Here is a 27,507-nt window from a genome sequence, read left to right as displayed (position 1 = left end):
ATGATTAAAGACTAATGGCAGATAGTAGAAAGAAGAACATTTAGAAAATGTACATATGTATGTTCCACTCACACATTATAAAGATGAATTATGTAAATTATTTAAGAATTACTAGTCTTATTAAGAGGTAATTGTGAATATAGTATTATTAATTTTCTTTCTTGGTTAATTTTACATTCAAATGCAAAACTCTTCACTCAGTCAACATCTCATCTTACTGACCTTCATTCATTCTTTTATTCACTCAATCACTCATAATTTGTTTGATTCAAAAATCAAACATCATGGTCTAGTTTGTGCTAAATAATTATTACTTATTACATAACATATAGAAACACAACCCAGACTCATTAATTTTTAAATTTTTCTTTCTGTTGCTATTTTAGCCCATTTTATTGTTTGTTTTTGTTTGTATTGTTTTGATTTGGGGTTACAGTAATTAAATAAAATATATAATGGAAATATTGGTCATTTATCCTTTCTGTTGATGTGGCACCCTTATTTTTGCAGTCTATATCATTTTATGAAAACTGGGAATGTGTGCCTTGGTTGATGTTCCCACTTCCCTTTCTTCACTTGGTTGCACCCTCCTCTTCCTTCACAGTATCATCTTCCCCAGAAAGGCTCATCTGCCCTTGCCTTGTCTCACCTCTTCAGAGTCGCAAAGAGGTTTGCTGTACTCCTGTGGCACCATCTTTCCTGGCACTCACTGCACCGGAGTCTTTCTGCTCATAAGCACCCCAACCCCAAGTAGGAGCTCTGAGTTATTCATCTCAATACTCCCTGACACAGATTAAGATTAACCAACTCGATACGAGTTTCTTGAACTTGACTAAAATGGAACAGCTTTCCTCATATCCCTTTCAAATTACAGTGTTACTTGAGGATGCTGTAACAAGGCTAAATTCCCATAATAAGATAACAGCTTCTCAATTATAGTGCTTTGGCCTTTCATTTTGTTTTTTGTTTTTTTGTGTGTTTGTTTCTGATCTTTAGAAAAGTTCCTCAATAAAAATGTCATATTGCAATATTCTCCCATGGAGGTCTACATCATAACTTAGAATTTCAGTATGAATCTACTACTCTGTTTTCTTAAGGCACTGTTTCTATGACAGCTTCCTTCACGAAAGCAGCAGTTATTTTTTTATTTTAGCAGAAAAAGTATAACAGAATCTGTCAAGATTGGCCATGTATGTATGAGGTCATGATGTCATAACCTGGTATTGGATTTGGTGGAATATAACGTCAAGTCAGTAATTCAGACAAATACCTACTTGCAGTTCATGAAATGTCTATGCCCTCCAGCTCTGTTGTGAATAATAACCCAGTAACCACTGTATTTTGTGTGCAACATATGGCACGGCTGCAGGGAAGTACTCTAAGTGATAAAAATTAAAGGGAAAAAAAAAAGGTCATTCACTGTAAATACTTACCATCTGCTCCCCAAGCAGGGTGGCAAGCAGCATCATGATGGAAATTTAGGTACTGTTCCCGCCCAGTCATAAATTGTGAAAAAGAACAGATGATATGTGGTTTTATAAGTCACTTAGTAAACAGCCATTTCTGAGGCAAAGGGTTTAATTCTACTGGGAGTTCTCTGCCACAGGCAAGAAACTAAACCATAATCCAAAGTCAAAATAGAATTATCCTTCTTTCATTTTCAATGTCAGAGGCCACACTGGTTGAATCACTCCAAATGTCTTCAATTGGATTGCCCATTCTGATGAATAATGTATTAGGCTACACCTCACAGTAAAAGATGGACAGACTGAAGTGCTCAAAAGGAAATAACATCATAGTGTAGTAAGAAAAAACATTCTAAGAGTGAAGAGTGCAGAGTGCAAGAGAAAGGAAGGAAGGAAGGAAGGAAGGAAGGAAGGAAGGAAGGAAGAAAGAAAGAAAGAAAGGCAATCTGTGTGTATGTGTGTGTGTGTGTGTGTGTGTGTGTGTGTGTGTGTGAGAGAGAGAGAGAGAGAGCGAGAGAGAGAGAGAGAGAGAAGTATAGAAGATTTAAAGATCGGGGTGCTTTGGGTGGCTCAGTCACTTAAGCGTCTGACTCTTAATCTCAGCTCAGGTCATGATCTCATGGGTTCATGAGTTTGAACCCCCAGCTCTGCACACAGACAGCATGGAACCTGCTTGGGATTCTGTCTCTGCCCCTCCCCCCCTCAAAATAAATAAATAAACTTTAAAAAATTAAAAAAAGAAGATTTAAAAATCATATACTGAAATATGGATATTCATTCTTTGAATGGTAAAATTACAAATAAGTTTTCTTTCCATCTTCATGATTCTCTGAATTTTAGGGTTTTATGCAATGAAAATATATTTCTTGTATAATCAAATAAAATATGTTACATTTTAATAAATCATATCAGAAGAAAGGAATTTAAATAGTTCAAGGTATTAGATTCCAGGAACTGGAAGAAATGTTTGTATGGGGGCTGAGAGAGTTTGAGGGATTTTGAGGCTAACTCTGAAGAGTCAGATATAGCATTTAATTAAGGCAGAGGAGAAAAGTTTATGCCAATCATGAAACCCAACAAATGAGGAAGTAGCAAAATCAAAATATACATGCATACAGGAAAGATATGCTAAGATTCCTTTCTTTATAAGCATATTTTATTTGAAACTAGAGCAATATTATTAAATTAGGTAATCAACCTTATTCACCACTTGGCTCTGACAGTGGACTTCCTTTACATATTGAGTCCACTCTACAAAATGAAAGAATTACTATTTTTTTCTTTTTTTTTTAATTTTTTTATAATGTTTTTATTTATTTTTGCGACAGAGAGAGACAGAGCACGAGCAGGGGAGGGGCAGAGAGAGAGGGAGACACAGAATCGGAAGCAGGCTCCAGGCTCTGAGCTGTCAGCACAGAGCCCAATGCGGGGCTCGAACCCACAGACTGTGAGATCATGACCTGGGCCGAAGTCGGACGCTTAACTGACTGAGCCACCCAGGCGCCCCAAGAATTACTATTTTTGAGAATATTCCATTATGTGGCAGGATCCTAAGGCAATTCCAATTGAGGAGTTCTCAAAAAGTTTTGAGTAACATCAGCACACTGAAAAGAATATCACTCATTTTTATGTGTGTCAAATTATCAAGCAATTTGTTTTTATAGTCACATTCTATAAACTCTGAAAGCCAGTGAAAACAGAGACTTAAACTGAATGGCTGTATTTTTATGACCACACTTCTCTTCTTTATCACAGCTCAGAGAAAAGCTCTCTCAGACTTTAGTTTTTGTGCACAGACTTGGGTCTCTGGCTGTTCCAACCTTAGTTGTTTCCTTCCCTTGGTTTCCTACAATATGAAGCATAACCAATACCCACCAGGTGGTGGTCTTTGCTTCTTTAATGTTCTATCAATGCTGACAATGTAAGGGGATGCTGTTGCTGCACTGAGCCCGGGAGAATAGCCACAGGAATCCTGTCTATCACACCTCGGATTGCCCCCGCAATGCCTAGAACAATATTATGCACACAGTAACATATCAATGCCTAGAACAATATTAGGCACACAGTAACATCTCAATATTGATTTTGGTCGAGTGAGTGAAAACAACTTTTCATTTCCGTTATACAACCTACATTTAGCGGAATTCAGAATAAAAGGGTTCCATTTAGCACACACTTCTGAAAGAGTGGTTTTCCCCCTGAGACTGTATCATAGCCTGAAATGATAGGGTTCTAGTACAGCTAGTACAGTTACAGGAAAGGGTATTCATTTCTCTTCACTTTAATTATTCATCTCCTGTTCCTGATTACTTCAAATTTGAAGATACTAACTTCTATGTTCGCTTCCTGAAATCAGGATCATCTCATGTATATATATATAAATATAAACCTGTAAGTTTCCTTCAGATGTCTGTGTCTTTAGGAAGCAAGTATGTGTAAAGTGCATGTTCCCTAGCTAAATATAATTTATTGTTTTGCATCTTCAGTTCCTGTTTTATCTTAGGAAATGTGTTTCTCCAATGATAGATTGGTCAGAAAATGCTGACATAATAGAGAACCACTCTGGGAATCTGCAAATTTGAGGTTGGCTTGTCAGTATCCAAAATAGCTTTAGCATATCATTAATCACTCAAAGGTATTTCAAAGGTAGAAAGAACTTTGTCAACCATTCATCCAGTCAGTGTTTCATAGTAAAGGTGAAAAAAGTGAGATCTAAAAGTTTAAATGACTTCTGAAGAACACGTAACTAACAATTGACAAAATTAGGATTAAATGTAGTGATAACTGATAATGACTACTGTATAGTCATTACATCATATTATTCCATACAATGAGAGATGAATAGTCAGTACATTTTTTTAAAAAAATCAGAACCTTGGGGCACCTGACTGACTCTTCGGTGGAGCGACTGACTCTTGGTTTCGGTGCAGGTCACTATTGGTGAGATTGAGCCCAGCATCAGGCTCTGTACTGGCAGCATGGAGCCTGCTTGGGATTCTATCTCCCTCTACCTCTGCTTCTCCCCTGCTTGCACTTTCTCTCTCTCTATCTAAATAAATAAATATTGAAAAAAAAGTCAGAACTCTGAGACTAGGTTATTACTGAGCAAACCACCCATAGCCTTTTCTAGTTTACCAATCCTTGAGTGTAAGAACTGTGTCTTACACATTTTTTTCTCTCATATATTAAATATACCATCTAACAATATCTCTCAAACAGGACTTTTTGATTTATTACTTGATTAACTGAGTACAGAATTAATATGTAATTAGATAATTACTTATTATAGAACTAATAATATAGTTATACAATAAGAAATTGTTCTGATATAGAAAATTATGCCACATACATTTTTGGGGAGGTAATGTGAATGATCAAATACATATATTATAGAATCCTAGCTCTGCTATATAATAGCTATGTGACCATGGAAAAATTAATTTTTTAAATGTTTCTTCCTTCATCTTATAATGGGAATAACATCTACCTCATGTGGTCGCTTTAAAGATTAAATGTGGTAGTCTGTGTAAGTACTTAAAGTGCCTTTATATGGAAAGTAGCCAATAAATATTGGTTATGACCAGCTGAAAAATGAACATAATCATACCTAAACCTTGAAGTTTTTAGAATAGAAGCCAGGAATGGGGGAGGGGGAGGAAAAAAGAAAAAGAAAAAAAAAAAAAAAAAAAAAGAGGTTAGAGTGGGAGAGAGCCAAAGCATAAGAGACTGTTAAAAACTGAGAACAAACTGAGGGTTGATGGGGGGTGGGAGGGAGGAGAGGGTGGGGGATGGGTATTGAGGAGGGCACCTTTTGGGATGAGCACTGGGTGTTGTATGGAAACCAATTTGACAATAAATTTCATATAATAAAAAAAATAAATAAATAAATAAATAAAATACTAAAAAAAAAAAAAAAAAAAAAAAAAAGAATAGAAGCCAGGATTTAGACTGAACAAGAAAAACTTATCTAGCTGGGAAAATTTTTAAATCTGTCTTTATTTTTGGAAGAAAGCAATGGGAAATGTGTCTTTATCTGCAGCCATTCTGGTGCCACAGAAATAGCAAAATGCTACAAGAATATTGCAGTAAGGACAAACACCATGGGATATCCATGACTAAATACTTTATTGATGCTCAATGAATATTTGTTAATAATAATGAAGAGATTATTTTTCCAAATAGAATTCTAAGCTTAGTTTGCAGGGAGGAGTATTTAAAATTCTTTAACTGCTAATGGGACACTTCTGTATCTATTTGCACAAATTTGTGCTCCATGTGAAACTGTATTTTATAAATATTTGCATGGCTTACCCTAGAACTGAGAATAAAAACAGATAATACTCAAAATATGGCTGTCAATGAGAAAATAATGGCCATAATCTATTTTTTAAAGTGCTTTCAAGTGCAACTCTGTTTTAAGAAAGATGGAACTTGTCTAACATGATTGCAGATGTATCAATACTCAAAACTCAGCATGACAGTTATGATGGCAGTGTCTCTGAAATTACACACTAAGTTTCAAGCCTTACTATATCAGATAAGTTCAATCACACCTCAAATAATTTCCATTGTTGTGGATATCAGAATAACACATTTTTAGGTCCTCATGATTTATTGGGAATCTAAATGAGGATCTATCTGCCAAGTTGAACATGAAGACTTTCATAGAAAGTAAAATGCTGCTAAGCTCTCCAAAATTCTATAACTATATTGTGATTATTTATGCCACCCCTTTATTTCCTTTTTCAATTAATGCAGATGGACCTTATGGACTTCAAGTTAATTCTGACAAAGGGCTAAAAGTAGGGGAAGTGTTTACTGTTGACACTGGAGAAGCCATCTTGTTTTACTGTTCTGCTGATTCTTACCCCCCCAACACCTACTCCTGGATCCGGAGGACTGACAATACAACATATGTCATCAAGCATGGACCTCGCTTGGAAGTTACATCTGAGAAAGTAGCCCAGAAGCCAACTGATTATGTGTGCTGTGCTTACAATAATGTAACTGGACGGCGAGATGAAGCTCATTTCACAGTCATCATCACTTCTGTAGGTAAGTGTGACATAAAAGGCAAGGATCCCAAGGAAACACAAATGCATGCTGGCCTTCTAATAGTCCAATTTTATACCTGTGTGGAAGAGAAAGCCATTGTGGATTGTTGATAAACTCTAAGAAACTCTCTTTCCTGAGTAAACTAATCCATGGCTTCTATGAGTCAAAGAAAGAAAACCCAAAACATAATGGAGGGGGAATTCAATTGTTAACTCTCAAGGACTATGAAGAAAAAGGGAATTCAATAAATGACTCTAAATATGCATTTATGCTCTTGATTTTACAAACAGGAACATAAGAGAAGCAGTTTACTCATTTAAACTGGGTTTATATCTGCTATTGCATTAGCTCAGGTGAATAAATCTCAGTGAGTTGGAAATCTGGTTTTCCTACTATCTAATTTGACTCCTCTTCTCATTGTCTTTCATGGGCCTCCCTTCGTCTTTTATCACTTAAACACCTGCAATCTGTGGAAGTTCTCAACAAGGGTCTCAACACCTTGGAAACTACAAATTTTGTAGGTCTGTGAAATTTGACATTCTTTAGAAATTAATTCTAAATTCTTCAGAAAAATCTGATTTTTCAGAAAGCCTATTGATCCACAAAAAGTTAAATATCACTGCCCAAAAATGTATGCTTGTCAAATTCCCATCCTTTTAAGCCTTCTCATGTCTGTAATACGATTTTATTTTCCTATATGATTTCCTTCACTCCCATGGTTTCATATAACACTGGTACATCCCAAATCTATATCTTTAAAGCTCTAAAACTGTATACTCAGTTACCTTCTGATTACCTCCAATTTGAAATACCAGAGGCAGTGTATAAGTCCAACATACCAAAACTGAACCATCTTCTTTCCCCCAAATAACTATTATTTCTGTATTCCCTGTTTAAGTGAAAGGCCCTGCTGTCTACCAACCTAAACCAGAAAGCTAAATGCCACTCCAGACCCCTTTCTCTTGCTTATTGCTGTGCCCAGCATCCCATCACCACGTTTGTCCATTCTCCTTCCTTCCTACCTCTTAAACCCATTTTATTCTCTCCTTATTCCTTCTCCTTCTTTCTTGAATTTCTTCTCCTCTCCCTCTCCTTTTCCCTCTCCCTTTCCTCCTCCTCATCCCCCTCTTCCATCTTGTCCTCATCCCCCACCTTTTTCTCCTTTTGCTTCTTCCTCTACTACTTCTACTGCTACTATCAAGTCCTTCCTGGACTCAGCTTTGCACATAAAGACAAGTCAGTATCCACCTGGGGAACACCTGACAGCAGGCTTGGGCAGGGATGGGTGGCTCGGGTGCCTATTAGTGGTGTAGGAACAAGTGAGCAAAAGGTAACACCAAACAATACTTTCTCAATTGATATCTTCTCTTTCTCTGTCTTTACAGCCCTTGTGTCTAGATTAGGGCCCATGATATAGAAAGAGTTAATACATTTTGTTGAATAAATGAAGCAAGAATATAATCCTTATAATTCTTAGGCTAAATGTTTTAGTATGTAGCTATTGGGCCATGCGCATCAAAATCACCTGGGGAGGTCTAATGATGTATTTTCATTAAGACACCTCAGACCTATTGGGTCAGGACCTTGAAGGTAGGATCTAGGAATCTGAATATTAAACAAGCACAAGTGTGGCAATTATGTGTTTAAGGTGTTTCTTTTTCCCCTATAGTCTTTTGAGCTTATTAAAAAGCCACCAAGAATTCTAAGACTATAACAAACTACAAATTGATAAAGAAATACATAGTGGATAGAATCCCTCCATGATTCCTTAAAGTTGAATGTATTCATATTTGTGAAATCACCTGAATATATTGGAATTTGTATAACTGTCATGGTGAAGTTTTATTTTTTTATGTGAAGAAAATACCACACTGTCTAGAAAAGTGTTATCCAATAGAAATTTTTGCAGTGAAGGAAATATTTGATCTGCACTAGCCAGTATGGTAACCACTACCTTCATTTGGTTTTTGAGCATTTAATTTTTTTTAATGTTTAGTTTTATTTTTGAGAGAAGGAAAGACAGGGCATGAGTGGGACAGTGGCAGGGAGAGAGGGAGACACAGAATCAGAAGCAGGCTTCAGTGGCTTTTGAGCATTTAAATTTAGCTTTGCAACTGAGGGACTGAATTTATGTTATTTATTAAATATTTAAATTTTATTTTAAATTATAAATAAATAGCCACGTGTATCTGGTGGCTACCATATTGGACAATGCAGCTCTAGAATTTATACCTGAGTTATGTGTCATTTGGCAAGTAGATAATAATTTATTTCCTTTATAGCTCCCCAAAGCGTATCTGTGTTTAGGGTGCTCTAAATCTGACGCTCATTTATTCATTATCTAGCACCTAATATTGGCCAAATACTGGGGTAGGCATTGAGAATGCCAACTGAAAAAAAATTCCTACTAACAAAATGACCACAGCTTAATATACACAGCAGGCATATGAACAGCTAAGGCGCATCATTTGCTTTCTATTTTATTAAAATTTTATTAGGATTAACCAGCTCTTAACCTCAGTGGCTGACCAAAACATAATTTTAAAGCAAGCCATAATTAAGCATATAAAGTAGTTGACTAGCAATCTGGGTGTCATCTTAGACTTGTTCCTTATGCTCATTGCAAATGAAAACATGGCTCCAATATGTAGTTGTATACCACATTGACAACTTTCACACTGCCTGAACTTTCTCCATTAATATTTGGCTAAGGTATTTTCATAATATCAGAAGCCCCCAATATTTGATTAAGATCTTATTACTGATGCCCAAAGACAGCTACAGTCTTTATATCAAATAATTGCCTTTTGCAAAATATAAAAAACCTGTTTGACCTGTACAAAGACCAGGTATTTGTTATTATAGTAAATAAGAAGAGCAGGTGCTTATTTTTCAGAGGGATTCGGAGTTGTCAACATTAGTGACCTTTTTGTGGTTTTTAGAGCTATTTTTCAACTCCTATATGTCCACAGAACTTTAACTCAAACAGCAACAAATGCCAAAGAAAATGAGTAGTATTGATGTGTTTTAAGTATTTGATTTTTTTTAAGTTTTCCAAATTAATGAATCTCCGCAATGGAGATTAAATATACACTAACCTACAGTGAAAAAATGAACATCACTTGTAACTACCATTTGAGCACTTACTGATCATACACTCTGAGAAGCAATCTATGTTAAGATCTGTAGAGAATTTTGAGGGAGAAGATACCTGCCTCTGGGATATTTTCAGAGCCAAGTTGTGTTTGGTGTAACCAGAGTCTAGTACTAAGAAATAGATGAACGTTTTTGTTTTTAGTGAGGCACATAACATGGTGGCCAACCAAAAAGTTTCAGCAAAAAGCTGTGGAGGGCAATGGACAAAGGAGTCAAAGACGACTCCAAGATCACAAATAAGGAAAGAAAATAACAAGGTCAGGAAAGAATCAAAAGTTTTATTGGAGACTTTCAGTTGGGGAGAGGAAGGCGAGAGAAAGTGATGTTTGACTCCAGATGGTGCCTTCTACCTCGGGGCTATGATTCACATCTAATTTGAGACATTAATTGACCTTTCTGTCTCAGTGGAGATATACTACAGAAAACAGGGACAATGGGCAAGGTCACACAGCTAGTAAGTCATAAAATAATATCTGAATTCAAAGCCCTTGTTTTAATCATTATATAAACTGCCTCCCTTGACATTCTTGACTGAGAATATCAGTAAGACTATGGTCTTTCTAGAACGTATACCACATATCCAGGATAGTGTATATTTTCTCATCACCTTAACTAACTTTGTGCTATATACAAAGAGATACTCTAGTTTGTCCATGACATGTATATGCTTTCATATTAATGAGAAATTATGAAATACCTGTAACTAAAAATAATATCTAGAATATAAGTTTCAAGGAAACAATAGCAATTAAAATAATACATTAGCATTTGTATTTGAAAAATAAATGATTTTATTTCTTTGATTAAGGACTTCCTTGAATGCAGATGTCCATGATTTACAATTTTAATGGGGTCTAAACCACTATTGTGACATGCAATATATATAAAATGAAAGTTTATGATGAGAATTCAAGTGTTCACACTTAATGAAGATATTCAAATATATAAATTATTAGAATTCCCAAGAACCACATGGCTATAATTCAGAATTTAGATATAATAGAAATGTCTTGAATTTGTATGTGATCCTGAGAAATCTATCACTTTGAGAAAGAGAGAAAGAGAGAACGCACGTGCGCACACGTGGGGGAGGGGCAGAGAGGGAGAAGGAGAGAGAGAGAATCCCAAGCAGGCTCTGCACCACCAGCATGGAGCTCAATGTGGGGCTTGAACTCACAAACCATGAGATCATGACCTGAACCAAAGTCTGACGCTTAACTGAGTCACGCAAGTGTCCCTATCATTTTTTTATATTTATTTCTATTGTACATCATTTCATACAGAAGAGAATAGGAAAATGATCCAAAGTAGGAAAATGAATTGACTAATTTCTTCTACCTAGAAACTTCTCTCATGTTAAGATCTTAAGGAGACATATTTCACTTTGGGCCACTGGAGAAAACAGCTAAGATAGAACTACAGCCCTGACATCCAGACCCTAAGAACTTAGACATCCCCATGAGCTTTTAGCACAGAATAACTGTGTCAGTCAGGTGGAGCCATGGGAGAGTATAGAAACAGCACCCTCCCCAATATGGGGCTTTCATCTCTATAGGGACAGGAATCAGCTGTCATAATCAGCAAGCAGACTGTCTGGGAGAGATCTCAGAACTCCATTCTGATCTCGGAATGGACGAGCAGACTGGTGGCATATGGCTGCCCTGTTCTGGGTGCAGTCTCTCAAACAGCAGGGCTGTGATGCCATGGAAACCACACCTCTTGCCCATATTTGCACTTAATTATGTTATTTCATTTTATTTGTTTGCCTAAGGAGGGGGCAAATAGCATTTGCAGTAGGGCTTTGGTAAATGAGTCAATCATATTTAAATAATGAAGAGAATGGCATGCTATGAGCTAAACGGTAGGAAACTCTCTAAAAGAAAGAATGGGGCTCCTGCAAGTGTCTAGAACTACATTCAGAATTCCTATACATTCTCTGTAGCAATAGGATCAGAATTTATCTGCTGCCTTACTTTCAAGTGGGGGTTTCAGAAGTCCATCTCTCCAAGACACACTTGCCTAGAACTGAGACTACAGCAACTATGCCCCTTGATTTGATCCTTGACATATTTGGCATTTTTTATTTTGTGAAAGGAAGTAAATTTCAAGTTCTGGGATGGAGAATCAGTGTCAAGAGATAGTCAGGATGCTCTAGAGGAGAAGGAGGCCTAACAGAGAATATCATTTGTTCTGAGAAAAGGGACTATGCTTATTCCTCTTTTTCCAGGGAAAGGATTTGCCATAGCCAAGGTTTTGGGGTGACAGACATTGGCCACTATAGGGTGGTTCTCTGATGTAGGGCTAACAGAGCTAAAGGGAAAAGAGGCAAGAGGACAATAAGGAAGGAATCTAAAGAGATAAGGAAGTAATGGTAAAGGGACTAAGTGGGATCCTCTGAAGGACAGAATGTGCAAATTCGATCATTTTAGGAAACACAAATCAAAAAGGACAAAAAGTTAAAAATGAAGGAGACGCAAGGAGATGTCTTATCCAAATGTAAGACATCTAATCATTGTATGTTAAACTAACTGCCAGGCTTCAGAATCATGGAAGTGCCTGGCAAAGAGCTTATGTATTCAAGAGTGTAACTTCACCATTAGAATGAGAAGTACTTGGAAATAATAATTATTAGCATATTTTCAAGATTAAGGGGGTAAAAACAGCAAAGACTATACTAAAATATTTTCCTGCGGTTTTTCTCATGGTATAAAGCACATAACAGAAGCTTGAGAAGAATAAATCAGCATTCAATACTTTTGTGAGGGGTTAGTGGAATTTTGGTGAAGACAATCTATCAAGAAGTGAAACAGCTGAAACACATCAAGTCTGGTGTTAGAAAAGGTGGAAGGTAAAAGTGATTATATAGGAGCCTACCTGCCATTACAAAACCACTCTTTGACTATGGATTAACAGGAAAAAAATGAACTTGCAGTCAGAAAAAAACCTATGTTCCAGTCTTAGTTATGACTTACTGTAGCAAATATTTTAGTTTCTTGGAGACTATTTCTTTATCTGTACCTATAAATGGTACTTTAATTTTTAAAATTATTTACATTTTAGTGATATGATACATCTCTACCAAATAAATGGGAAACAAATGTACATTTGGTTTTAATTACGTATGATGATTATACATTTAATTGTGCATATCTGAAAATTGGCTAGTTTTGATTTTAATATATGATCTAGAATGAAGAAATAGAAGGGAACCTGGGTGGCTCAGTTGGTTGAGTATCCGACTTCAGATTTCGGCTCAGGTCAAAATCCCCCAGCGTCGGGAAATCGAGTCCTGTGTCCGGCTCCATGCTGACCAGGGAGCCTGCTTAAGATTCTCTCTCTCTCTCTCTCTCTCTCTCTCTCTCTCTCTCTCTCCGCCCGTCTTCCCCTCTCAACTCTCTCTCTCAAAAAAAAAAAAAAAATTAATTAAATTAAACGAAGAAATAGAGAATTCACTTGCTAAAAGTGGTGCCCAAATCATATTCTATATTTAGTATTTCACCCTTATTACTTTGCTTTTCTATCCCTGCTGGTGTTTCAAGAGAGTATTCTATTTGCCTTTATCTTACTGACAATGACACCAGAGTACGGGTTCTTCCAAATTTATATTTTAGAAGGAAAACAGATTAGCTTTTGTTGAGTTTCTAAAATTCTACCTCTAGGATAATAGAGAATGTGGAAATCAATCATACAAAGAACAATAAAACCATTCAGGGATTTTGATTCTGAAGAAGAGAATTCTCAGGGGAGATGTGACAGAAAAATCATGCAGAAAAAGGATTTGACTTATTAGTTATAATTTCATTGGTAGAACTGAAGAGATTTGAGCTTAATGGTGGAAGGATTGCTGTTTCTCATATAATGGTCAGGTAGGAGTGATGGAAAGAGCATAGAACTATAGTCAGACATTATTGAGTTCAACTTTGTGTATCCTGAGTGTTAGCTGTCCCATCTTTTATATGGAACTTATTCTTGTATTTTGGAGGCCAGTGGAAGTGGTAAGCAGTAAAAGTATTAATTTTGGTTAGTTTTTTTTTCATCTTCAAAGTCTAAGACACAAAGAAAAAATGTATAACCAACAAGCAACTAGAGAGGAAAAGAGAAATAAAATGAAGTCCTGATTAATCCAAATGAAGATAAGAAAGGAGAGACAAGAATAGAGGAAATATAGAAAAAATAATAAGACTGTAGATCTAAAACAAAATATATTAATAATTTCATTAAATATTAAGGTACTAAATATTCCAACTAAAAGACAAAAATTGTCAAACTGGATTACAAAATACTATTCAGGAGCACCTGGGTGGCTCAGTAGGTTAAACGCCTGATTTCAGCTCAGGTCACAGTCTCATGATTTGTGAGATTGAGCCCCACATCCAGCTCTGTGCTTACAGTGTGGAGCCTACTTGGGATTCTCTCTCTCCCTCTCTCTCTCTTCCCACCCCCCACTCATACTCTCTCTCTCAATAAATAAATAAATAAATAAATCAACTTAAAAAATACTATTCAATGCAAAAAATACTATTTGATGATTATAAGATATACATCGTATATATAAGGATACTGAAAGATTGGAAGTAAAAGGATGAACAAATAAACCATACAAATAGCCAAAAGAAAGCTGATATACCACTACTATTATCAGACAAATTACATAAGAATTGGATAAATTTTTTGAGACAAGAAGTAATACTTTAGATTAAAAAGTGGACATTTCATAAGAGTAAAGTGGTCTCTCGAGGCACCCGGGTGGCTCAGTCAGTTGAGCGTCCGACTTCGGTTCAGGTCATGATCTCACAGTTTGTGGGTTCGAGCCCCACATTGGGATCTGTGCTGATGGCTCAGAGCCTGGAGCCTGCTTCGGATTCTGTGTCTCCCTCCCTCTCTGCTCCTCCCCCGCTCATGCTGTCTCTCTCTCTCCTTCAAAAATAAATAAAATCATTAAAAAAAATTTTAATAAAAAAAAAAAAAGAGTAAAGTGGTCTCTCCAGCAGGAGGATGTAAGCATTCTGAACTTGTATGCATCTACTAGCAGTGCTTCAAAGTGTATCTAATAAATAGCAAAAATTAACAAAGTAGAAAAATCCATAATCAGAGTAGGAGATTTTAGCGTACATCTCTTGGTAACTAATAGAACAAACAGGCAAAAACTTAGTAGGAATAGAGAAAAATAATCTGACCTAATTGAATTAATATAGAATATAACATACAACAACTGTAGAATATACCCTCTTTTCATATGACCATGTATATGGTCATCTTTCTAAAATCTTGGTATTCAAAAGATTGAAATCAAACAGGGTCTGTCCTCTAGAGTAGACTTCAACTAAAAATCAATAACAGAAAACAAAACTAGAAAAATTCCCAACTTAAATAAATAAAGCAACATGTTTTCTAAATAGCCCATAGGTCAAATAAGAAATCTCAGTGAAGGGGTGCCTGGGTGGCTCAGTTGGTTGAGCAGCCGACTTCAGCTCAGGTCATGATCTCATGGTTTGTGAGCTCGAGCCCCACGTCGGGCTCTGTGCTGACAGCTGAGAGCCTGGAGCCTGCTTCAGATTCTCTGTCTCCCTCTCTCTCTCTCTCTGCCCCTCTCTCGATCACACTCTGTCTCTATCTCAGAAATAAACATTAAAAAAAATTTTTTTAAAGAAATCTCAATGAAAATTATAAAATATTATAATTTTATAATATAATAATTACTTAATCATGAAAATACTACTTATAAAAAACTCACTGGATGTGTTGTTCTATAGTAAGATTGTCTACACTTAAGAAAGTGATGGAGAGGGGTGCCAGTGTGGCTCACTCAGTTGAGTGTCTGACTCTTGATTTCAGCTCAGGTCATGATTTCATGGTCATGAGATCGAGCCCTGAGTCAGGCATGGAACCTGCTTAACATTCTCCCTCTCCCTCTGCCCCTCTCCCACGTGTACTCTCTCTCTTTCTCTGAAATAAAAAAAGACAAAAAAAGAGAAAGTGATGGAGAAAATAATAATGCCAAATAAATTTAAGAGTATATTATGTCCATAGCCATCACATTATCTATGGCACAAAAAATTAAGGAAATATTCTTCTAGCATCAAAAACTATTATTCAGTCCAGCAGTTATTCACATGATTGATGAATGAATGAAGTTCCAATGTATGCTGTCATTTCCTTTTCATCACACTAAATATCAACCAACATTCATATTAAAACTAAACTTGTTCATTTATGATGTAACCTATTTCTTTGTTCAATTACATAGTAATCATAGTAGTTATTTCAAGTCTAATTTTTTCAAAATATGGTTGAATTTAACCCATAGATGGAAAATATAAGAGTTTAGCAAAAAGCAACAAATGCATTTCCTGAGAATCAGCTATGTGTAATTAACAGTAAAGAGTATTGCATATTTTATAGTTATTTCTAAGTTATGTGCTACACTTCCTTTATACCATTAAAATTTGTAATTTTTGTATGTATATATGTGAATACATTTTTTTGAGACTCAATTACAGGTAGGCCACTGGATAGTATCCTATTTACATAATACACTTCATATAAGACTCTCTGGCTGCCCCAAATTCTAGAATATTAGAGAAACAACAAAACTTAAATGCCTCTAACTCTAACCTCATTTCACTAGTGTGAGAATCAAGGCCATCAGTCAAGTGGCTCACCCAAAGTTCCCCAGCTCTTTAGAAAGAACAAACCTGTGAGGTAGGAGCAGAGTAACTGAAGAAAGGCTCAGACCTCACAAAGAGACCACCCAAATGCTAAAGTAGTTCCAAACTAAAAAGGCCAGCTTTCCAACAGTGGGAGAATATAAATTATTAAGAGAGAAAATAAGGAAAAATAATCTTTCTAATAAGTTTTTGGTGTTCTAGTCTAGATCTAGAATCAAAAATCACATACCACCTGCCTAGAAAATCCATGTACCTGGTTTATACTAAGAGTGAGACAAAAGGAAAGAGAGAGAACCACTTAGCATCTGGGGATATTTGATACAATGAGATCCAAGTTAAATGGATAAATGGTGGTGAACACTATTGGAAAGTATGACATAAGCTATATACGACATCTATTTCAACACATCAGTTGTATCCTGGGCAGCTTACCACATTTCCAATCACAAATATCCTTAGCAAATTTAGGCCATTGTGATCAAATCGCTGTGTGTCCTAAAATAAGTGCATTCCTTCTGCTTGGTCTTTCTCATTCTCACTCACCTGCTCACTCCCGCTCTCTCATGTTCTCTCTCTCTCTCTCTCTCTACATATAAACATAAAATAAGTAATATATAATATACAGATGCAGTAATGTCCCCAGGTAAAGCATAAAAAAGTCAAACCATATAGTAATTTATTATTGATCTTTAATAAAAATATTTAAAATATGTCTTTTTATTTAGGACTCGAGAAGCTTGCACAAAAGGGGAAATCATTGTCCCCTTTAGCAAGTATAACCGGAATATCACTCTTTTTAATTATATCCATGTGTCTTCTCTTCCTATGGAAAAAATATCAACCCTATAAAGGTAGGTTAAAATTAGAAAGAAAGTTTACAAATGGTTTTATATATGTGCTAAAAATTACCTTACTGTGTTTTTTTTCCTCTTGGTTTTAGTTATAAAACAGAAGCTAGAAGGCAGGTAATACATACATTTCTACAAATATAATTTTTTCTTGAATGCCTTTTCCTCAGTTATTATCAGTAACAGAAATGCCTCTTTGTCTTTTCAGACCAGAAACAGAATACAGGAAAGCTCAAACATTTTCAGGTAATGGCTATGCTGAAAGGGACTAATGTAATGTTAATGTATATTAATTAATATTGCTCATTTTAATTATTATATATAATGTACTATTGATGTAATAGAATTCATATAAGGTATGAACTGCTATAATGCAAACAATCCCTTAACTTTGAATAGTGCCCTCATTTTACAAAGTGCTATCCCTTGAATTGGTTTTACTGTAAATCATACAAATCTGTAAAATAAACCTGAAAGGCACTGAACTCCAGTTTATAGGCTAGAGAACCAAGGCTCAGAGATTAAGTCACTTGCCCACCATCACTGAGTTCTTCTGAATCCTAATTTATTGATCCTTTTATTATTTTGAAAATGCCCAAGACCCTCTCACTTCATTCATTCCTAAAGCAGGGACAATGCTGGCAGCTCCCTCCCCAGGAGCAGTGGGCAGGGAGGTTTGGCAGGTTTGCTGCTTCTTTGTCCCCAGCTGGCCCCCTTATTGCCCTTCACTATTGATTCCCTACTGAGTTGTTATAAATTAAGAATGGGGCTACCCTCCAGGCCTTGGAGTCACATGATGCTGGGTTTCAGTGCCCTGTATGCCACTTTTTCCCAATGTCACCTTGGGAAAATTAATTTTTTCTGACCTCAACTTTCCTCATCTATATAATGGAGGTAATTACTGCCCCCTCCCTCCACCAGGACCACAAGGAGAATTAAATACAATGATGTAGGTGGAGTGCCTAATATGCCAGGATGCTTAGTGAATGTGAGTCTGCATCCTCTTATCAAGCCCCAGAGACCATCTGGTTCCTCCCAACCACCCCACTCCCATCATTTTACAGATGATAGTTTGGGTGATTTTGATATTACACTGCATTATATTTTGCACATATGGGCAGCTACAATAGTACATTATATATAATAATTTAAAATGAATAATATACATTATACATTGATATTAGTAGTTCTGGTGGTCTCTATTTTAGATCTGACAGGGTGTAATAAATACTATGTGTAGACTAAGAGATGCTGTGATTCCCAGGCTGAAGCCTTGGTGTGCTAACTCTCTGAGTTAGTTACAAAGGACAAAACTGCCCACGTGCGTTTATTTGACCATATAATACACCATTCCCACATCAGGCTTTAAGAATAATTGTCCCAATTCAATTCCAGTTCTCAGCTTCAGAATGAGTGATTTCCAACACTGCTTAGTTGACAATATGACCACAGGGAATTAGGAAATGTTAAATTGGTTTTATACACATATCACTTGAAACAAACAATAACGGTAAGTTTTACAAAGTCTTAAAAAAAAAACTACAATAGCAGATGGAGGTATTTGATTTGTAAGTAGTATTTGTTTTACATTTCAGGCCATGAAGATGCTCTGGAAGACTTCGGAATATATGAATTTGTTGCTTTTCCAGATGCTGCTGGTGTTCTCAGGGTTGGTTTTCCTAATGGCTGATTAACCAGAGGTGTAAGCAGCATTCACTTAAGTGCTTGGGCAGTGTGGTCAAGTGGTTGCACTACCTTCAGCAGAGTTTGCTCGCTCTGTAAAGAAAGATGTTGTTGGATCTGAGGAGCTAAAGCATCTTTTGTGGCCTTTATAAATAAGGCTAACACGAATTAGGAAGTTACACTAATTTGTAAACATTCTTTACCTGGTAAGCTCAGTGAAGAGAAAACCAGCTAGGTTGAAGTTCAAGAGAACCGAACAAATAGGGAATCAGGGACCCTGATTTAAATCATTTTGCATCACCTTCATGGCTACAGCCTGTCACTTCACTGAACTCTCTGTCTATAACTCAGTTTTTTCTTCACTTCCCCTCATGTTTTGCAGAGACAATTGATCATACCCTTATGCTGTTCAGAAGAAAGGTACTATGTAAACCCAAATTATGCAAGTGCACATCTTTACTTTTATCCTAAAGTTGCCTGCGATGCAAGAAGCAGAGCTTTTACACTGTTGAAACATTTTGTTTTTCAGTGTGCAAAGACAAGATCTTTTAAGACAATCAGTTTTGTTTCACAGACATAAAGAATGTTCTCTAAACTAATCAGCTCGTTAACATTTTTATAGACTTTTGTAGGGCCTCTGCTTCCGAGTCCCCCTATAATAGTTCACTTAGGGAAGGGACCATAAACAGACTACTTGCTTTGGGCATTTTCCTTTTTTTTTCTTCTTAAAGAACTATTTGTCATTAGGGATTAGTTACCTCACCTGTTCAGTGAATTCTATCAATGTGTAAGGTTCATCCAGTAATTTTCCTAGCCACCGACTTTATTTCACAAATGCCATGTGAGTAATAGAGGGAGACTGATTGGATTTCATCCTTCTGAGGGCAAGTCGGCAGCACCAGCTCCCACATCATCACAAAGCTTTGCACTGCCCTATTCAGTCTCAGACAGCATTGACTCACCTTTCACTTCTACAACCAAAAAGACAAAAATAAATATTTGTAGATCAATTATTTCAAACAGCTTCTCACCACAGCAGAAAGCACCCCTCTCAGGTGTGGCTTTTAAGTAGGAAAGCAGGAAACTGAAGAGCTAATAAGACTTAGAATTGAATTTTTGAAGCTGGGAGTTTCTTTATTTAAAATAATGCAGTTTGGGGGTGCCTGAATGGCTGTCGGTTAAGCGGCCAACTTCAGTTCGGGTCATGATCACTGGTGAGTTCCACCCCGCATTGAGCTCTGTGCTGACAGCTCAGAACCTGGAGCCTGCTTCAGATTCTGTCTCCCTCACTCTCTGCCCCTCCCTCACTTGCACTCTCTCTCTCTCTCCTCAAAAATAAATAAAACATTAAAAAATTTTTAATTAATAAAACAATGCAGTTTTTATTCCTAGGAATTCATTAGAAAGGAGTGAGATCTATGTAAAAAACTTAAAATTTAGCCTGTGATTAATCAGTACTCGGTTTCAAGATGTTATTTCAGAGGACCTCTATTTGCCCAAAATACTATAATCCTTAAGAACATGGGGCAGAGAAATGAACACTTTGAGTACATATCAAAAGCCCCACTTATTTCTGTCATAAGTACAATAATGTAATTTGGAGCCATACCAATCTTCAAAGCTGAAAATTCCTGAGGAATCAGTGAAGGTTCTTCAACTGCTGGTGCCAGGTGCTTTGGGAAAAAGTGAGAAATCAACACCAACAACAGAAAGAAAAGCGTGAGCAGCAGGACACGTGTAGGAGAACCTATGTGGGAAGAAGCTGGCATGGTGGTTCTGTGTAAAGATTAGCAGCCAAATGCAATGGCTTTGAGAAGAAAGGGAAAAATAATATTAAAACCAAGATATCAAAATTGAAGTTAAGAAGGGAAATAAACTCAATTACTAACTTTTGGGGTTTTTAAAAATGAGAATAATCTCTTGGCTTGTTGTGGCACACGTACACATGGACTCCTCCTCCTCTCTCTACTTGCTGGAATTTTGCTGTCTGTTTAGCACCTCTTTGAGGAATTGGACAGAAAGCAAGGGTATGAAAGGAACAAATTTATTACTTGCTGCCAGCTCTAATATTAGCTTAGGTAAGTAAGTTAGTTATTATCTATAGATTGCTTTTATCATAGGTCCTGGACACCCCCATACCAAAGAAAATCAAGAGTTGATCTCAAGTACACTTGACCCTTGAACATCATGGGGGTTAGGGGTGCCAACCCTACCCAGTCAAAAATCTGCCTGTAACTTTTGACTCCCCCCAAACTTAACTACTAATAGCCTACTGTTGACCAACAGTCTTACCAATAACATCAACAGTCGGTTAATGCATAGTTGTCTTATATACTGTATTCTTACAATAAAATAAACTAGAGAAAAGAAAATGTTGGGTGGTTCAGTCAGTTAAGTGTCTGACTTCAGATCAGGTCATGATCTCTCGGTTTGTGAGTTCAAGCCCTGCATCAGGCTGTCTGCTGTCAGCACAGAGCCTGCTTCGGACCCTCTGTCCCCCTCTCACTCTGCCCCTCTCCCACTTGCTCTCTCTCTCTCTCTCTCTCTCTCACACTCTCTCAAAAATAAAAAAAAATAAACATAAAAAAAGAAGAAGAAATGTTAAGAAAATCACAAGGAAGAAAAAATATATTTATAGTATTGTCCTGTATTTATTGAAAAATATCCATGTATAAGTGGACCTGCACAGTTCAAAGCTGATTTGTGCAAGGGTCATCTGTACAAACTGTAAACCAAAATCTCCTTGGCACATAAATGAGAGGATGAATCACATATCCTAGGGCTGTGCTTTGAGAACTTTAGCAAGTGGAATGGAAACAGTTTCCAAAGAAAACACAAAGCTAAGATGTTCCAATGTAACATAGCAGGCTAAACTGGAATGAGTTGTCAGATGATTTATCAAGGGCAAGAGTCCTCTAGGTGGAGCTGTATAAACAGGGAGGCCTGAAAATAGGAAATGTGATGAAAATCGGAATAGCTCGGGATGAGGAGGGGAACCAGATTTTACCTAACTAATTGGAATGCAATGTTTACAGGGAAAAAGAACATTATCGGATACAAGAAAGGGGAGTTAATAAAACATGAATGCCAGTTTTAATAAAAATGCATGTTGGCTTTTACCGCAGAAATATACTACAATACTTTCCACATTCTTCCAAGCCTTCAGTTTTTAGAACCCACTACTGCATTCAAACCAAAACATCTCCCTTTGTGTTCTATATTTCTTGGTACTTGTCTTTATTAACTTGCAGTGTGATCAGGGCTTTTGGTTGTGCATTATTTTTTCTATTCAACCATCCTTGCGTGTATAATTGGCAAGAAGTGTCAAAAAGCTAACTGAGATGTAATATAAAAGATAATCATATATGCTCTCTGGTTCTAAGCTATCCTGATATCTTCTCTTTTGCTATTTTTTCTTTCTATTATATTTCCTTTACAGTACTGCCAGCTCTTTTTCTTAAATGAAGAAAAAAAAAAGCGATAGCTTTTGTCAAGCTCTTCCTCTTCTGACTTCTAGCTATGCTGCCACACAAACTACCATAGGGTAAGTGCAGGAAACTGTAGCAAGGAGAAATGAACATCATAGGGAAGATAACCAGATCTAGTTCTCTAATCATCACTACTTCCAATTGTTTTCAACCATGCAGTAGAGTAGACACGCTATTTACTGGTCTGCTAATTTTTTTTTAATGTGCCACATTTTCTAGATGCCAAGCAGGTCTGTTCCAGCCTCTGATGGTGTATCAGGACAAGATTTGAACAGTACAATTTACGAAGTCATTCAGCACATCCCTGCCCAACAGCACGACTGTCCAGAGTAAGTATGAACTTGCATTTGGTGATGCTACTTTGGAGAGGCTCAGCATTCAGTCCCTGCTTTCCCCAGAATTTATTGAAAGACTCAGAAGAAATAAATTAAAACAGGAAATTACAGCTTCTGTACATTTGAAGAAATTTCCCCACTGGAAAATAATTTTAGGGAAAAAATAGATAAACACAAGTATCTCCTAGGATTGTGCACTTGGGCCAGTGGACTAGGCGCAGAGCTCTGGAATCCAGTGTTTCCCCCAGTGAATCTACATCTGGGTATGAAAGAGATTTTCAGGCGGGTTTGCAAGCCATTTTTGGTTATCTTGATGATTTTCCAATGACTGTGGTGGTTTTGGAGCCAATGATCTGTTACTACAAATAGGACCAGGAAAAAAAAAACCTACAAAATATGCACAGCTCTGTCACCATCAAATGCCCAACCTCTTACAGATTCAAAGTAGTCTACTCTCAAGTGAACAGAATCACAGCAAGGACTGGCCTCACGCCCAGGGAGGATAAAACCTGAGCTGAGGCCAAAGCCAGGAAACTACTTATCTAGTTAACCTCAGGGCTGACACTAAGGAGTTGCCCTCCCTTCCCAGCCAGGGAGAAACTAAGCCTACAGCTTTTTGAAATAATGAAATGAACTTCCCTTTTTTGTGCTGTAGTTGCCCACAGGCATAACTGCCACAAATCATCTTCCATCGTTTCTTTATTTGTCATTTATTGACTTTGAAAAGAACATCAATAACCACACGGCAGGAACTTCCCCTCTGGCAAAAGAAACAGTGCTAGCAAAGTAATTCAGGCACACCTCTGGATAAATACCAAAAATAACAGCTAACAGTGGATGAATGCATGGGAAATCATCTTAGCAGGAGGAGACCAGTCCTGGGGGTGGCAGGGGGGGGGACTCTGTAGTCATTTAAGGGCTAAGTGGTGAGACATCTCAGAAGACCCATCAATGCACTCCTTCTTGACCCAGGGTGCCTGGAGAAAAGGGAGTCAGGTAATTTAGAAGCATACCCTGACAGAGCTAGGAACTTATGGTTTGAAAAGAAAATAAAATGTTTTAAAGAATTATATTATTAATCTAGTAGAACACAAGAGTTGGACTATTGTTCCATGACAGTTAAAAAAAAAAACAAAACCCTACCTCTCAAAAATGATACCTGACTCTCTTTACTTCTGGAATAGAAAATAAGGGATATTTTTCTTTGTTACATATAAGGAACAGAAAGAGTTTTCAGAGTATATCTGCTTCCCAATTTTGAGATTATATCCAATTAAAAATGTTATCCTATTTAAATTCATGTGTTTTTCTATATGTCTTTCACTCTGCATTATCTATTTTTTCCAATTAGAAGGCAAACAAAACAAATGAAAACTTGAGCTTTATCTTTTAAAGCTCCCAAATATAAAATAAATGCTGATTTATTTACAAAACTGTAGAATATGGCAGCTACAGTTTCAGAACACAAAATAAAGTGATTGGGTTGGTTTTGTGTGTGTGGGGAAAAAAACACTATCTCTAAGTTAAAAAAGAAAATCACCCTCTGAAACTAGACTGCTTTCAGACATGAGCAATATCTTTAGGGTTTCTTGGGAATATAAAACTTTATTTCAGAAATAAACTTGGAAGGTTGAAAATAAAGCAGAAATGCTTTTTTTTCTAGCACATAAAGGACTATTCGAAACTGCTATTGAGGACATGCTCCCTCAAGGGGCAGCAACCCCAGAACCCAAGTTCACACCCCCTGTCCCCCTCCCCATCTCCATGGCCTCTTTTCACCTCCTTTCCTGTCTTCCTAGTCTTTCTTGGCTTCCCTTTGTGTGTCTTTGTCTTCCAAAGACTCTCTTTTCCTTTACCTCCATCCTTGGATGTCTGCCTCTCTGAATCTTTCCTTCTTTTTTCTTCTCTCTCTGGAAAACTGTCTCCCTTCTCTCTAAAATCTCTTTTAAAATTTCCTTCTTCTCCCTTTCTTCCAACTCATACTAAAGGGGAGCCAACATTTTTTAAAGTGTCATTTTCCTTGAATACAGACTTATTTTACCTATTCTAAATTTTAACAATGAACAAGTACAGTGCTTTCTTTTCTTTCATCGGAAACTGTTATACACTTATTTTATTTACAGCCAATCTATAAACATTTCCAGACTATTAACTATCTGCTAAGGATAGAGGTTAAGTAAGGCTCAGTCTCTTAAGGATTCCATAGTTTAGTGGACTCTTGTTTGTTTATTTTATCTAAAGACTCATGGTCCTTAGTAGAATAAATATTCCTCAATAAAGCAAGTATTCCCTAAACATACAGAGGCTATTTTTTTCTCCTGTCTGCCTATCTAAGTCCAGTTAAACTTAACGATCAATTTTATGAATAATGTAGTATTACAGGTGGTTAGTGAATCTCTCTCATTCCCCCATTCCCAAAGTGAAGGTGCCAACTCTGGGTAAAGAAAAATAACTTACTGCTTTTTTGTACCTCTGTTTGACAGTTGCTTCTGTAATAGAAAAGACAGCCAAAAAAATTGTTTCTTTGGCTCTTAGATTATTCTAGCAGTGTTGTTTTCATTACTGCATGTGTCTGTTACCTAATTGGACTGGTGTTTAACAAATTGGTAAGTTGACCTGTTTTCTTATTTTAGTACTCAGCTGTTATTTGTTTATTGAACTGATGGGTACATTTATTTAAATGCTATCTGTTGACCTCATGGAATGCTCCAGGCACAGTTTGTTTTAAACCCATGACTGCCGGGGCACCTGGGTGGCTCAGTCGGTTGAGTGTCCGACTTCTGCTCAGGTCGTGATCTCGCAGTTTGTCAGTTTGAGCCCTGTGTGGGGCTCTGTGCTGACAGCTCAGACCCTGGAGTCTGCTTCAGATTCTGTCTGTCTCTTTCTGCCCCTCCCCCATTCATGCTCTCTCTCTCTCTCTCTCTCTCTCTCTCTCTCTCTCTGCCCCTCCTCCACTCACGCTCTGTCTCGCTCCCCTTCGGAAATAAATAAACATTAAAAAAAAAAAAAATTATAAACCCATGACTTGGCTGTTGAGTCATTTGAGTAAGTAAACCTTTTACTAAACCTTTACTTTCAAAAGGAAATTATCTACAGAATTCAGTGATTCCTTACTCTTTACACTTACTGGCTTATAAATGTAATTTTCTTGAACTAGTTAAAACACTCGTTATTTGCAGCTATTGAAAGGAATAAAAGAGTTTAAGGTTCCTCTACCTGGGGAACTGGAAATCTGTAGAATATTTTATGCATCTTGTAACATCTCTTTGCCAGGTGAGCATTCTTGGGTAAAGCTGTGCACTGGAGTGAAATAATGAAGGAACATTTTGAGGAAAAAAAGTGGAAATGTATATTCACCCGGAATCAGTGAAGAAATCAAGCCCAATACCTCTTACTCATTACTCCTTTTTAATGCAGAATATAGTCATTTATAAAACTGGACTGAAGGTTTCCCAGCATACACACAATGCATTGTGCTACAGAGGAACATGGTGGGAAAATAGTTCTCAGTGGACAGTCTTTATCACGCTGACTGAGAGGAAGAAAAAGACGGGACTTTCCAATCACTCTTTTCATATCAAATTTCTCTAAAAAGCTCAATTAGTTCTAATCTATACTTCCACTTTCAACAACATTGACTATCCTATTTGAGTGACGAATGTGGAAACTTCATGTTTGTAAAATTTCCAGCAGGCTTTGTTTTATTAAATTCTCATTCATGCTAAACTACTATACTAATTTTAAAAAATTTTATTCCCAAATTTCCTTCTTGCTATTTGTACCACAGAATAAGGGTGGCCATCACAACAGCAAGACTTGCCTTCTCCTAGGTTGTCAATTACCAATGGCTTTTTGAAAAGAAATAAAACACTGAAGGAAATGACATTTTTATTTTTGTTCAAGGAAAGATGAATTCAAATAAATTATTCTGGTTTTGCTTTTATATGGCCTTGATTCTTTGGTAGGGCAAAATTTTTACATAAAAGTCAGATTGTACAATTAGATTTTTTATCCTTGTTTCTCAATGTGCAATAAAGTATAGATGGTAGAGAGCTACTAAAATAAGAATCTTGCTCTTTCATTGCTTTTTTTTTTTTTTTTTTTTTTCAGGCTTGAAATTTTTACTTTATTGAATTGCTGATTCTGGGAAAGATCTCCCTACTTGTATATTGCTGTATTAAAAAAATCAGATAGAGGGGTGTCTGGGTGGCTCATTCAGCTAAGTGGCTGGCTCTTGATTTCCGCTCAGGTCATGATCAAGCCCCACATTGGACTCTGCACTGATGGTACAGAGCCTGCTTGGGATTGTCTCTCTCCTTCTCTCTTTGCCCCTTCCCTGCTTGTGCTCTCTCTCTCTCTCTCTCTCTCTCTCTCTCTCTCAATAAATAAGCATTTTTTAAAAATCAGTTAGAGACGAAGTGGTAGAATCAGAAAACACCAATTTACAACCTCCAAGTGAAATAACTGATTCAGATACCAATCGTCATTAGGCAAGACTGCTAGATAAATGGTACCATATAAAACTACTAGATGACCAAGCATCAGGTTGCAGAAACTGTGAAGGGAAGGTGGTCTGAGGCCTAGAGAGAAGTACACAAAGTAGCACAAGGCAGCTGGGCGTGCTCATCTAAGTGTGGTGGATCTGGAAGACGAAAGATGGATATTTGTGTGTAACGACATTGGCTACAAACACTCTGACCTGGCAGTGCCACACTTTAAGATTTCATTTTGGCCAAATAAAGGTAGCAACAACCCAAATATTCAACAATCGGGGGTTTTTAAATGACATTAGATCCATGCAGTGGTTC

The 27,507-nt window shown here is 36.9% G+C and overlaps 1 protein-coding gene across 7 annotated transcripts in view; it reads left to right on the top strand.

Annotated features, from left to right (window-relative positions):
* HEPACAM2 (HEPACAM family member 2) overlaps positions 1-26,642 on the top strand; it is a 43,059-nt gene extending 16,417 nt beyond the window's left edge. For 3 of the 7 annotated variants that reach the window (XM_045494792.1, XM_045494789.1, XM_045494787.1), the window contains 6 exons: positions 6,225-6,521; positions 17,071-17,196; positions 17,286-17,310; positions 17,402-17,439; positions 18,789-18,862; positions 22,584-22,697. In XM_045494792.1, coding sequence (XP_045350748.1) covers positions 6,225-6,521; positions 17,071-17,196; positions 17,286-17,310; positions 17,402-17,439; positions 18,789-18,862; positions 22,584-22,697 — 674 coding nt within the window. Of the gene's footprint in view, positions 1-6,224; positions 6,522-17,070; positions 17,197-17,285; positions 17,311-17,401; positions 17,440-18,788; positions 18,863-22,583; positions 22,698-24,362; positions 25,509-25,972 lie in introns of those variants that run through there. The other 4 variants (XM_045494786.1, XM_045494788.1, XM_045494785.1 and 1 more) reach the window with 4 other exon arrangements.
* The last annotated feature ends 865 nt before the right edge of the window (positions 26,643-27,507 follow it).

This window comes from Leopardus geoffroyi, chromosome A2, assembly GCF_018350155.1.
Source record: "Leopardus geoffroyi isolate Oge1 chromosome A2, O.geoffroyi_Oge1_pat1.0, whole genome shotgun sequence".
Lineage (NCBI taxonomy): Eukaryota > Metazoa > Chordata > Mammalia > Carnivora > Felidae > Leopardus > Leopardus geoffroyi.
This window is presented reverse-complemented; position numbering and strand designations above follow the sequence as displayed.